This window comes from Chiloscyllium plagiosum, unplaced genomic scaffold, assembly GCF_037043375.1.
Source record: "Chiloscyllium plagiosum isolate Xiang-an unplaced genomic scaffold, Cpla_swu_hap1 HiC_scaffold_8, whole genome shotgun sequence".
NCBI lineage: Eukaryota > Metazoa > Chordata > Chondrichthyes > Orectolobiformes > Hemiscylliidae > Chiloscyllium > Chiloscyllium plagiosum.
The window spans coordinates 11,208,031-11,221,746 of NW_028270146.1; the positions used below are offsets into that span (position 1 = coordinate 11,208,031).

The window sequence follows — 13,716 nt, forward strand, 5'->3', positions numbered from 1 at the left end:
GGCAGTTTCAGTATACACAACCAAATCCTCCCAAAGTGTTCTGTTGAGACTCCCGAGTATGATTGTACTCTATTTTTGACATAAAAATTGTGTCTGGTGCAGTTCCCAAAGTGTTCCCTTGTATCCTGTCCAGCAGATCACGCAAAATCTGTATTTGCCATAAAAAAGAACTATGTCTGTCACACTGTTGAAATATCCCAACATGCTTTGCCTTTGAAGGGCATTCACATTTGTTTTGTTGACCCAGACGGTTCATGCAGTGCAAGACTTCACAGGAAGCAGATATGACAAACGACCAGTAAATCTGCTGAGGTGCTAAGCTGTGGATGTCAGCCAGGACTCTTCAGAGAACTTCACAATCTTCATTGAGAAAGTGCCATGCAGTCTTTCACAATCATTGAAACAAGCTCATCGCATCCATGAGACACAATTCTGTCCCTCGGTACTGCACTGAGCTACCAACCTAGATTATCTACTTAAGTCATGGAGTAGTGCTTGAATTGTGAAACATTTTAACTCTGAGATGAGATTACTCCCACCTGGACAATTCAGAAATATGAAGCAGCCACGTTAACTTTAATCATTCAAGTGAGCCAAGCCAATGTTTGAGCATTTGCCCAAGCTGGATAAGGACATATTACATTCACTCTGTTTTTGATCTCTCTGTTTTTGATCTCTTTGCAATTTAGTTTCCTCATCCTCCTCTATCTTTGGAAGAGGTTCACTTCTTGCTGTCTCATTACATCGAATTAACAGCACATAAACTAATCATTCAATCGACTGGCCTAAATCACTTTTTAAGCTTCCTCCTAACTCTATTCATCTCACCCAACCAGCATCCAAACTCTGTTCCTTTCCCACTCAAAAGCATCTCTGTCATTTTCCTTATCCATGTTGGTGGTAGTGAATTCTATATTCTAACCACTGTGTAAACGTGATTCTCCTGAGTCTTGAATGGGGATTTGTTAGTGACTACTCCAAATTTATTTTCTCCCTCACACGGTAATGTTTCCTAACCCTATCTTGTAAAATACCTTCATGAGTGTAAATACTTACATTGGGTCACCTTCTTGGTCCCTTTTCTGAAAAAACAGAGAGCCCCAACCTGTTCAGATTTTGCTGAAAATTCTTGGAATATAAAATAGGGCCACTGGAGATGGTTGAAGTGATCCATTGTCAGACACAACAGTCATCTCTCAGAATCCATACAGTGCAGAAAGAGCCCACTTGGCCCATCAAGTCTGCACTGACCCTCCAAAGAACATCCCACCCAGACCCAGCTCCCTACCTGATACTCACAGCCTCACATTTCCCATGGCTCATCCACTGAGCCTGCACATCCCTGCACACTACGGACAATTTAGCACGGCCAACCCACCTAACCCACACACTTCCAGTGTGGGAGGAAACCAGAGCACTTGGAGGAAACCTACATACATACCAGGGAGAATGTGCAAACTCCACACAGTCACCCAAGGTCTGAATCAAACCCAGGCACATGACAGCAATGTTAACCACTGAGCCACCATGTTGCCGTATCTCATTGTGATTTTGATCAGTGCAGCCTCAGGTTGTCTAAACTGGAAAGTCTATTCACCACATACTGTACATTGGCAATCCCAGTGGTCAGACATTACATTGTGGTCATGTTGGACCTTTCAGATGAATGTGGAAGATCCAAAGAAGAGTGGAGAGTTCTTCCTGGTGCCCTGGCCACTATTTACCACTTAGATGAACTAATCATTCCCTCACTGAATGTGGAATCTTGCTGTGTGCAAATCAACTGTTGCATTTCCTTCAACATCGCATTTCAAAAGAACTTAATTGGCTGCGTAAAGGTTTGAAACATCCTGAAGCTTTACAAGGAATACCAACGTATTTTTCAAGTGCTTGGAGAGAGTCCAGAGAAGATTTATGATAACAATACCAGGGATGATTAACTTTATCAGATGATTTCAAATTCATCTCCTTTGGGTGAAGTAGATTATGGAATGTTGCTTTGTCCTCTTATTTTCCTTGTCTTCTTCAAATCTTTTACAGACACGAGGGGGAATTTAAAAAAAATAGATTGAGTAATGAAATCAAACACGGCGCCAGAAATAGTATTGTGGGTGGACAAATAATCACACCAAGAATTCTATGGATTAGCCCATTTTGACCTTTGACCTCTCAGCTGATTGTGGATTGTGTTAAGATGTGAGATGAGGGTCAAACTCTTTTTCTCACTTGGGAGAAATTATCTAATTGCACACTTCATTTGAAAGAAAAGTATATTTACTTTCCATAAACAAATCAATCCTAATGCTGACATTTCCAAAGTTCAGCAACACTTGGGGATGTTAAAGCGAGAGCATTGCAAATGGAATAAATTCCTAATTCAGATAATTATCTTGGTAATCAGATTCCAAAAATTACATGAGGTTTTTCATCCACATGGTACTTTAGAATGAAAAATATGTAACAGGACTGAATGTCCCATAAGAGAGAGAATGCGTGTGTGAGAGTTTGTGAGTGTGAGTATGTGCAAGTGAGTGAGTGTGATCTGGACTCCAGAGAGGAGAACGAACCTGTTAGTATGCTTCCTGTTAGGCTTTCTCAGATCCTAATAGGTTTCAATGAGATCCGCTAAACTTGAGAATACCAACCCATTCGACTTAATTTCCCTTACAGGTCAATCACCTCATCTCAGGAATCAATTGAGAGAACGTATACTGTTGCCCCCTGTTAGGGACTGACATTCTGCCTTTGTTCCGTGTGCTCTCAGCAAAGCCCTGTACCATTGCAGCAAGATGCCTTTCTGTACTCCAGCACCCTCAAGATAAAAGCTATCTCATCACTTTCCTTTTTATGGTTTGCTGTAGTTAGGTGTTAACTTTCCACACTTCTTGTAAAAAGATAGACAAATCTCTCTGAACTCTAATCCCTCTAATCGTTTCACATGTGAAAATAATACAGTAGCGCCTCGACTTACGAACTTAATCCGTTCCCGGACCCGGTTCGCGAACCAAAAAGTTCACGAACTGAATCAATTTTTCCCATTGTTCGGATAGCGTAAGAATGCTTGGACGTAGCAACGGAAGCTGTTCACAGCGCACGTGCCAAAGATGAACTGAATGAGATCACGCGGGGCCCGAGAGCTTTTGCGTTCAACAAGCGCGTAGCAAAGCAGAACAATGAAACCACGTGGTCACACACGGGCCTTTTGCATTCGTACCTTCGTTCGTACCTTGAATTTCGTACGTACGTTGAAGGAACATTTTACGTACAATCCTGTTCGTAAACTGATTTGTTCGTGAACAGGGTCGTTCGTATGTCGAGGCGCTACTGTATTCCGGTTTTCTATTCTTTCCAACAAAGTGTGCAATTCCACTCCCCGACCTGCCTAAAAGGTTTACACTCAAGTTGCTACCTTTTTGTGCACTCACTTGACTTGGCCATACTCCTTTGCGGGCTCTTTTTATCTCTCTCACAGCTTACTTTCCCCGAGCTTTGTACCATCAGCAAACTTCCGATATGTTGCATCCAGTCTCTTCAGCAGTCATTAAAATAGATTATTATGATTTCAGCTGGTAATACTGATCCTTATATTCCCTGTGTGTTATATATATTGAAGCAATATGTTATATATTAGCAATATGTGTGTAGTTAATACAACAGATTATAAAATCTTAAACTGTAGAATAGAATTTGGTTTATAGAATCCCGACAGTGTGGAGCAGATCATTAGCCCATCTAATCCCCACTGACCCTCAAAAGAGCATCACATCCAGATCCATCCCCCTACCCTATAGCTCTGCATTGCCCATGGCTAACCCACCGAGCCGGCACATCCCTGGACATTATGGCCAATTTAGCATGGCCAATCCACCTAACCTGCACATCCTTGGTGGGAAGAAACCAGAGCACCCAGAGGAAACCCACACAGACACAGGGAAAATGTGCAAAGTCCACACAGTCAGTTGCCTGAGGCTGGGATCAAACCTGGGTCCCTGGCGCTATGTGGCAGCAATGCTAACCACTGAGCCACTGGGCCACCCCAAATATAATCCAGATAAATCCTCTAATCTGAATATTTGAATCCAGTGATACTGCCTGTACCTTGTGTGAATCGGGTTATATTAATCCTTTGTTAAGTTTGGGTTTTAAGAGTAAAGAAAGAATTGAGGAGTTGAAAAGACAATGTAATTGTGAAATTAGCTACCATGTACAGTGAGGTGGATAGTGAAGCTGGGGTTATTAAATGTGATTCAGGACTGAGAAATGATTCTGTAAGAGGATGGTAGGGTTGGTGAAATCTCTTATATAGTGAGACTTTCTCGTCATGAAAATTCATATTTAGTGAAACAAAATGGGGTTTTCTCTCAGAGTGAGGCTGTCCTGTATTCAGCACATGGTTTGTGAGTTTACAGAAGTCTCTGCTTCTGGGATTGAGAAGGGTAAGTGAGAGTAAGTGAGGCCAAGGTTCCTTCTCTTGATAGTTCTCTCCCCTTGGCAGTATAGCGTCCCATGCACAGATATGTGTGATTATGGAAATGCATGTTTCTGCAGGTATTCCAAGAGACAAAAAGGCTGCATTGTGGTCTAAGCCCTCCAGGTGCACATGTATAGTATCAGTGTTTAATAGTAATACGGACAATGTGAATTTATTACTAAATGAGAGGTCAACAGTTGGTGATTTACCAGCAAATCATGTGTTAATTAAAGCTCATTGGGAAACTGATGTGTCCAAACGTTCAAATCTAAGAGGTGTTCAAAGTTGCAGGGTGCAGTTGGATGCAGCCTGAACTTGATAATTTAGCTTCTCCAGCTTGCACAGGCAACCCTTGCTTAATCTTAGTGCAATCACCCCCCCTTTTGAGTTTTTAGACATAAAACAGTTAGTACTTTACACTCCAAGGGGAATCCGCTTTGCACTTTTCACAGGGGATTGTTGCTGAACCAACAAGAGGTTCTTTTCAAACACACATGAGGAACATGATGAATCTTGAGATTAGAGATAGAAGTTTGATGAGTCTGGATCACGTTGGCATAAGTCGGGAAGATGTGTTGGGTATGCTAGAGGTTATTAAGGTGGACAAATCCCCAGGATCGGATGGGATCTATCCCAGGTTGCTGAGGGAGGCGAGAGAAGAAATAGCTGGGGCCCTGACAGATATCTTTGTGGCATCCTTAAATACAGGTGAGGTGCCGGAGGACTGGAAGGTTGCCCATGTTGTCCCCCTGTACAAGAAGGGTAGTAGGGATACTCTGGGTAACTACAGACCAGTGAGCCTGACGTCGGTGGTGGGGAAGTTGCTGGAGAAGGTACTGAGAGATAGGATCTATTTATATTTGGAAAAGAATGAGTTTATCAGTGATAGGCAACATGGTTTTGTACAGGGGAGATCGTGCCTTACCAACTTGATAGAGTTCTTCAAGGAAGTGACCAAGTTGTTAGATAAAGGAAGGGCTGTTGTTGTCATATACATGGACTGTAGTAAGGCGTTTGATAAGGTTCCCCATTGTAGACTAATGGAGAAAGCGAAGTCACATGGTGTGCAGGGTGTTCTCACTAGGTGGATAAACAACTGGTTGAGCAACAGGAGACAGAGAGTAGTAGTTGAAGGGAGTTTCTCAAAATGGAGAAAGGTGACCAGTGGTGTTCCATAGGGGTCAGTGTTGGGACCACTGTTGTTTGTAATATACATAAATGATCTGGAAGAGGGCACTGTTAGTATGATCAGCAAGTTTGCAGATGACCCAAAGATTGGTGGAGTAGCAGAAAGCATAAGGGACTGTTAGAGAATACAGAAGAATATAGATAGACTGGAGAGTTGGGTGGAAAAATGGCAGATGGCTTTCAATCCAGAAAAATGTGAGATGATGCATTTAGACAAGTCTAATTCTAGAGCAAATTATACAGTAAACGGAAGAGCCTTGGGAAAAGTTGATGGGCAGATAGATCTGGGAGTGCAGGTCCATTGTACCCTGAAGGTTGCTGTACAGGTGGATAGAATGGTCAAGAAGGCATATAGTATGCTTGCCTTCATCGGAGAGGGTATTGAGTATAAGAGCTGGCAGGTCATGTTAACATTGTACAAGACATTGGTTTGGCTGCATTTAGAATACTGTGTACTGCTCTGGTCGCCACATTACCAAAAGGATGTGGACGCTTTGGAGAGGGTGCAGAGAAGGTTTATGAGACTGTTGCCTGGTATGGAAGGTGCTAGCTATGAAGAGAGGTTGAGTAGGTTAGGTTTGTTTTCACTAGAAAAAAGGAGATTGAGGGGGGACTTGATTGAGGTTTACAAAATCATGAAGGGTATAGACATGGTGGATAGAGACAAGCTTTTTCCCAGGGTGAAGGATTCAATAAAGAGAAGTCATGCTTTCAAAGTGAGAGATGGAAAGTTTACGGGGGATACACGCGGTAAGTACTTCACACAGAGGGTGGTGGGCGTTTGGAATGTGTTGCCAGCAGAGGTGGTAGAGGCAGGCATGGTAGATTCATTTAAGATGCGTCTGGACAGATGCATGAGGAGGTGGGGAGCAGAGGGATACAGATGCTTAGGAATTGACCGACAGATTTAGACAGTACATTTGGATTGGCTCAGGCTTGGAGGGCCGAAGGGCCTGTTCCTGGGCTGTAAAATTTCTTTGTTCTTTGTTCTTTGTACACATCGAGAGATGCATTTCACTAATGACCTGATGTGCCAATGGGTGCAAGTGCCTATTTTGGAAGGCGTTCCTAGCTACAGCCTCAGGAACACAAACATCAAGACAGAACATCAGGTCAGACTCAGAAGAGCCATGGTCAACTTGCTGACATAGCTCGTGCAGAATGGTCATTAGAGTCATACTGAGCAGACAAGGCCCTTTGACCCATTGAGTCTGCGCTGAAATGGTGAATGATGTCCTGGGATGGGTGCTTCAGAACCCTCTCCCACCAATATCTTGAGGGGACAAAACTGACTGGAGGAGCCAAGTCTTTTTTATTTGATACCAAAATTCCATATTACTTCTGACCAATGTCAAATTGTTAATTGCTATCAGATCATCAGTGTTGACTGCAACATATGAAAAACTTGATAATGACTGGGTACAATTTAAACACAGCAGACATGCAATCTGACATTTTTACACTAACGAGGCGTCACACCTAAACTCTAAATTTGACAAAGAATCTCAAAATTCCTGAAATAGCTGGGATTGAAGTTGGGGTGGGTGAGTTTAGTGAGGATGTTGAGAGCCGGTGTTGGACTGGGGTAGACAAAGTTAAAAATCGCACAACACCAGGTTATAGTCCAACAGGTTTAATTGGAAGCACTAGCTTTCAGAGCGCTGCTCCTTCATCAGGTGGGGCAAGATCATAGGACATAGAATTTATAGCAAAAGATTTAGTGTAGTGAGGTGAGAGACAATATGATCAGGGTGTGTTTTGATGAGCACATGCAGCATTTGGTTTGTAGGATTTACAAATGTGTGAAGAGAGAGGGGGGAGAATGGGTAAACACCTCAAACGTTCACTCTCTCCATCACCAGTTCAGGAAAGCAGCTCAGCACCACCTTCTCCAGTGTGCTTTGTAATGGGGAGTCGGTGCCAGCTGTGACAGTGATGCCAACATCTGAAAAATGAAATCAAGGACACAATCTAAATAACTGGGACATACTGAAGGATGTTTCAGAACGGAGGAAAATTAGAAATAATTTTTACAATTGTTTAAATTCCAGTTCTTGCCCTTAGTTCAGGTCATCTTACTTTCTGAAAGTTCAAAAATTCAGATCCTTCTATCTAGAGGATCATAAATAACTAATATGTCTAGAATTAGCTGATGTTTGCAATGGATTTAATCTCCGCTAAATCATTCTTTTTTTCATGTCGGTGATAGATACATTAGAAGCAAAGAATTGGCCATTCAGCCCATTGTGACTGTGCCCGCTCTCTGATTACTGCCTCTCCCCTGCTCTTGCCCCATATCTCTGCAAGGGGATTTCATTTCAACCATTTATTCAATTCTCTTTTGAAAACAACTTTTAAATGTGCTTCCACCATTCTTTCAGGTAATGTAACCCAGATTATAACAACTTTACTGGGTGAAAACATTTCTCCTTATTTCTTTTGCCGATCACCTTTAAATCTCTGGTTACTGTTGCTCATGCTAGTTTCTCCTTATTTAATCTGCCCTAGACCTCCCACATAGATGTGATGGTTGAGAAGGCAAGAGAACACCTCTTCTTCCTCAGGAGATTAAGGAAATTCAGCACGTCCATAATGCACCATAGAAAGCATTCTATTCAGATGCACCACAGCTTGGTACAGCAGTTGCTCTGCCCAGGACTGTAAGAAACTACAGAGAATTGTGAACACAGCCCAGTCCATCACACAAGTCAACCTTCTATCCATTGACTCCATCTGCACTTCTCACTGCCACGGAAAGGTAGCCATACAGTTAAAAAAATCATAGAAATGTACAGCATGGAAACAGACCCTTCGGTCCAACTTGTCCATGCCGACCAGACATCCCAACCCAATCTAGTCCCACCTGCCAGCAGCTGGCCCATATCCCTCCAAACCCTTCCTATTCATATACACATCCTTATAAATGTTGCAATTGTACTAGCTTCCTCTGGCAGCTCATTCCATACACGTACCACCCTCTGAGTGAAAAAGTTGCCCCTTAGATCTCTTTTTTTATCTTTCCCCTCTCACCCTAAGCCAATGCCCTCTAGTTCTGAACTCTCCCACCCCAGGGAAAAGACTTTGCCTATTTACCCTATCCATGCCCCTCATAATTTTATAAACCTCTATAAGGTCACCCCTCAGCCTTCAATGCTCCAGGGAAAACAGCCCCAGCCTGTTCAACCTCTCCCTATAGCTCAAATCCTCCAACCCTGGCAACATCCTTGTAAATATTTTCTGAACCCTTTCAAGTTTCACAACATCTTTCCAATAGGAAGGAGACCAGAATTGCTTGCAATATTCCAACAGTGGCCTAACCAATGTCCTGTACAGCCGCAAAATGATCTCCCAACTCTTGTACTCAAAGACTCCCTTCCCAGGTTATAATCGACCAACCAACCCAACCACTCCGTGGCTCAACACTTCAACTCCCCCTCCCACTCCACCAAGGACATGCAGGTCCTTGGACTCCTCCATCGCCAGACCATAGCAACACGACGATTGGAGGAAGAGCGCCTCATCTTCCGCCTAGGAACCCTCCAACCACAAGGGATGAACTCAGATTTCTCCAGTTTCCTCATTTCCCCTTCCCCACCTTGTCTCAGTCAAATCCCTCGAACTCAGCACCGCCTTCCTAACCTGCAATCTACTTCCTGACCTCTCCGCCTCCACACCACTCCGGCCTATCACCCTCACCTTGACCTCCTTCCACCTATCGCATTTCCAACGCCCCTCCCCCAAGTCCCTCCTCCCTACCTTTTATCTTAGCCTGCTGGACACACTTTCCTCATTCCTGAAGAAGGGCTTATGCCCGAAACGTCGATTCTCCTGTTCCTTGGATGCTGCCTGACCTGCTGTGCTTTGCCAGCAACACATTTTCAGCTCTGATCTCCAGCATCTGCAGTCCTCACTTCCTCCTATAATCTCTTCCAACCTCTTCCGTCAGGCAGAAGATCCAAAAGCTTAAACACATGTACCAACAGATTCAAGAACAGCTTCTTCCCTGCTGTTACTTGACTTTTGAATGGATCTCTCAAATTTCAAATCTATTGTCCATCTGGCTTTCTGTGCACCTTCTTTGCAGCAGCAACTTTGTATTCCTCGCTCTGTTCAATCACCCAATGATCCTTGAATGGTATGATCTGCCTGTACTGCACACAAAACAAAACTTTTCCCTGTTCCTAGGTTATGTGACAACAATAAATCAAATTATTGATAGGATATCAGTGAATTCCCTCTGCACTGGTCTTGGAGAACCTAAGTAAAACAAAAATTTGTATTTATATATAGCCTCTTAAGCCTTCAGAAGTCCCAAAGTACTTTAATTGGATCTATATTACTGTCCCTTCACTGTTGCTGGGTCAAAATCCTGGAAATTCCTCCCTGTTAGCACTGGATGCAGCTCCTATCGTTTACTGCAGCAGCACACAAAGACAGTTACTCAACTCTTTACAAAGGCAGCTTAGGAATGCTGTTCTAAGTAAAGCTGTTCTAGTCAAATATTCCCACATTGGATGTTGGAAATGTGGCAGCCAATTTGCACACGAACAACAATTAGACAGTGAGCAGATAATCTGTTTAATAATATTGGGTAAGGGTTAAATATTGATCAGGATACTAGAGAGATCTTGCCTTGTCTTCACTAGAAGAATGGCCCTCGAGTCCTTTTCTACCTGAGGTAACCCTAAAAGATGGTGCCTCAAATACTGCAGTCGGAGGGTCAACCTAGGTTTTGTGCTCAAACCTCTGGACATCTCTGATAAAGTGCACTAGCTCAGGAATGAAGTTTTATACTATTTGACTTTTGTTTCCCCTGCTCAGGTCTGGTTTAAAAACCGCCGAGCTAAATGGAGGCGGCAGAAGAGATCATCATCGGAGGAGTCGGACTCCCAGAAATGGAATAAAATTTCGAAAAACGCCCCGGTGGGGAAGGCTTCTGGAGAATCAACTTCAGCAGCCCAGGAAAGTGGGGTAGACTCAGACAGCTGATAACTGGCACTGATTGATCAGGAGCATTCACCCATCCTCAGCTCGAGACTGTGGCTGGTATCTTGCACTTTGTCCATCTGGAGGACTGAGGCTGCTGTAAATACTGTATAAATACATATTATATATATGTGCGTTTTTGTATGTGTGCTTGTTTTGTTAATAAAAAAAAGTCATGATGTTACTCCAATGAGACACAGTGCTGCTTTATTGAAACAAACATTGTATTCCATGCTTATTCCTGAGATTGAATGAATTGAATTTATTGTCACCGAGGCATAGTGAAAAGCTTTGTCTTGAGAGCAACACAGGCAGATCACAGAGTTAAGTAGCATAGATATGTAAATAATAGGTAAACAGCGGCAAAAACAAAAACACAGGTACAGGCGAACGCTAAGAGATGATAGGACTGATGTAGGTAGAGACGCTGGTTAGGATTATATTCACTGGAGATTGTAAGAATGAGAGGTGTCTCATAGAAACTTATATAATTCTAAGAGGACCAGACAGGGCAACCGCAGGAAGGATGTTCCTGATGATGGAGGAGTCCAGAACCAGGGGTGTCAGTTTAAGGATAGGAAGTACGTCGTTTAGGACTGAGATGAGGAGAAAAGTCTTGATTAGATTACTTACAGTGTGGAAACAGGCCCTCCGGCCCATCAAGTCCACACCGCCCCGCCAAAGCGCAACCCACCCACACCCCTACATTTACCCCTTACCTAACACTACAGGAAACCCACTCACACCCCTACATTTACCCCTTACCTAACACTACGGGCAATTTAGCATGGCCAATTCACCTAACCTGCACATCTTTGAACTGTGGGAGGAAACCGGAGCACCCGGAGGAAACCCACGCAGACACAGGGAGAACGTGCAAACTCCACACAGTCAGTCGCCTGAGGCGGGAATTGAACCCGAGTCTCTGGCGCTGTGAGGCAGCAGTGCTAACCACTGTGCCACCGTGCCGCCCACAGTGCCGTGCCGCCCCGCTCTCTGGGTCTTCACCCAGAGAGTGGGGAGCCTGTGGAATTCTCTGCCACAGAAAGCAGTCAAGGGCAAAACATTGAATGATTTCAAGAAGGAGTTAGATACAGTTGAGATTAGATTAGATTAGATTAGTTCTTAGGGCTAAAGGGAAAATGGAACGGAGTATGTCAGTTCTGACATAACGCAATAGTTCCAGTCTCTTGAAATCTCGCGTTATAAGAAAATCATGCAATAGCCGCACCATCTAAACAAATGGGGCCGGAATCACATTATAGCCAACACAGGTAAAGAACATTCACGTTCTGCTAAAACGGTCTAAATTCTTCAGTCACTTTAAAGCCAATTCACTCTGAAGAAACACACATTATAGCAGAATCAACTGTACTGAATTGGATGATCAACCATGATCATATTGAATGGAGGAGCAGGCTCAAAGGACCGAATGACCTACTCCTGCTCCTATCTTCTATGTTTCTACGCAGGACTTAAAATAAGCAGATGCTCATTTAGTGCTGCTTAGCAGATGTCACAAAACCATAGAAATTTATAGCCGAGAAGATGTCCATTCGGTCCCTCCTCCTCATGCTGGCTCTTTGAAAGAGCTTCGTCCCACAATTCTACTTCTTGTACATAATCTGCAAGTTTTTTCCACTGAAGAACCTGTCCAAGCCCCACCCCACCCTTCTCAAATTATTTGTGAAATTGCCACCTTTCCAGTTCATGTTCTAGCTCTGTATAACTAACTGCGGGTGAGCCCTGGAGTTTGCAGTGCACTGCGATATACAGGTACAGGTGGTATGTTATAGAACTGAGGATATAGAGGTTAAACCCACCAATCCAGCAGAATGTGAGGTCAGATCCCTTTTGGGCAGTCTCGGGGTCAGCTTGGTTAAATAGGTCCAGAAATCAAAACCCTGGTGCATAATATACGAACCTGGGACTTCCAGATTATCAAATAAACCACCATCGGTTTGGAAACAGAAACTCACATTTCTTACCCACTCTGGACTTAAATGTAGCTCAACCAGAAATATGAGTTCAAATAAAAAAACACAGAAATTGCTGCAAATTCTCAGCAGGTCTAGCAGCATCTGTAGAGAAAAATCAGAGTTTCAGATCTAGTGACCCAAATGATGTGGATTTCACCTGACGAAGGAGCAGCGCTCCAAAAGCTTGTGATTTCAAATAAACCTGTTGGACTATAACCTGGTGTTGTGTGACTTCTGACCTTGTCTACCCCAGTCCAACTCCAGCACCTCTATATCACATTCATGTACTCAGCTAGATGCCTTTTAAATGTTGCAATTGTGCCCATCTCCACCACTTCCTCTAGCAGCTCGTTCCAAGCCTGCATCACCCTCTGTGTGAAAATGTTGCGTCTTAGGTCCCTTTTAAATCTTTTCCCTCTCACCTTAAACCTCTGCCCTCTAGTTTTAGACTTTCTCACCCCGGGGACAAGACAATGGCTATTCACTCTATCCATGCCTCTCATGATTTTATAAATCTCTTTATGGTCACCCCTTATTGTTGTTAAGTCTGGGCTAGAAAACAGACTAATTTCTAAGCCTGGGTGCAATAGGTCCCAACAGATCTCTTCTGCTATATGTCATTGGCTGCATATGGAACTAACAGGTTACAAATTAAATGTTCAGGCTAGGATTGTCTCTGTCAGTGTTTGTGAAAATCACAAGCAAATTCTGGAATTACCCTCCCCTCATACCCAGGCTTCCAATAGTATCCACACCATGATTTTACAAGGAGATTACATTAGATTCCCTACAGTGTGGAAACAGGCCCTTTGGCCCAACAAGTTCACACTGACCCTCCGAACAGTAACCCACCCAGACTCATTTCCCCCTGACTAAGGCACCTTACACTATGGCCAATTCACCTGACCTGCACATCTTTTGGAATGTGGGAGGAAACCAGAGCACCCAGAGGAAACCCATGCAGACACACATGTACAAATTCCACAGAGAGAGAGACAGTCACCCGAGGCAGGAATCGAACTGGGATCCCTGGCGCTGTGAGGCAGCAGTGCTAACCACTGAACCACCGTGGAGATCTTGTGTTGCAGTGAG

At 43.6% G+C, this 13,716-nt stretch overlaps 1 protein-coding gene across 2 annotated transcripts in view; it reads left to right on the top strand.

The window, feature by feature from the left end:
* Nucleotides 1–10,829, top strand: part of gsc (goosecoid) — a 34,754-nt gene extending 23,925 nt beyond the window's left edge. For both annotated transcript variants that reach the window (XM_087989465.1, XM_087989466.1), the window contains exon 4: nt 10,481–10,829. In XM_087989465.1, the coding sequence (XP_087845591.1) occupies nt 10,481–10,648 (168 nt within the window). In that variant the 3' untranslated portion in view covers nt 10,649–10,829. The remainder of the gene's footprint in view (nt 1–10,480) is intronic.
* The last annotated feature ends 2,887 nt before the right edge of the window (nt 10,830–13,716 follow it).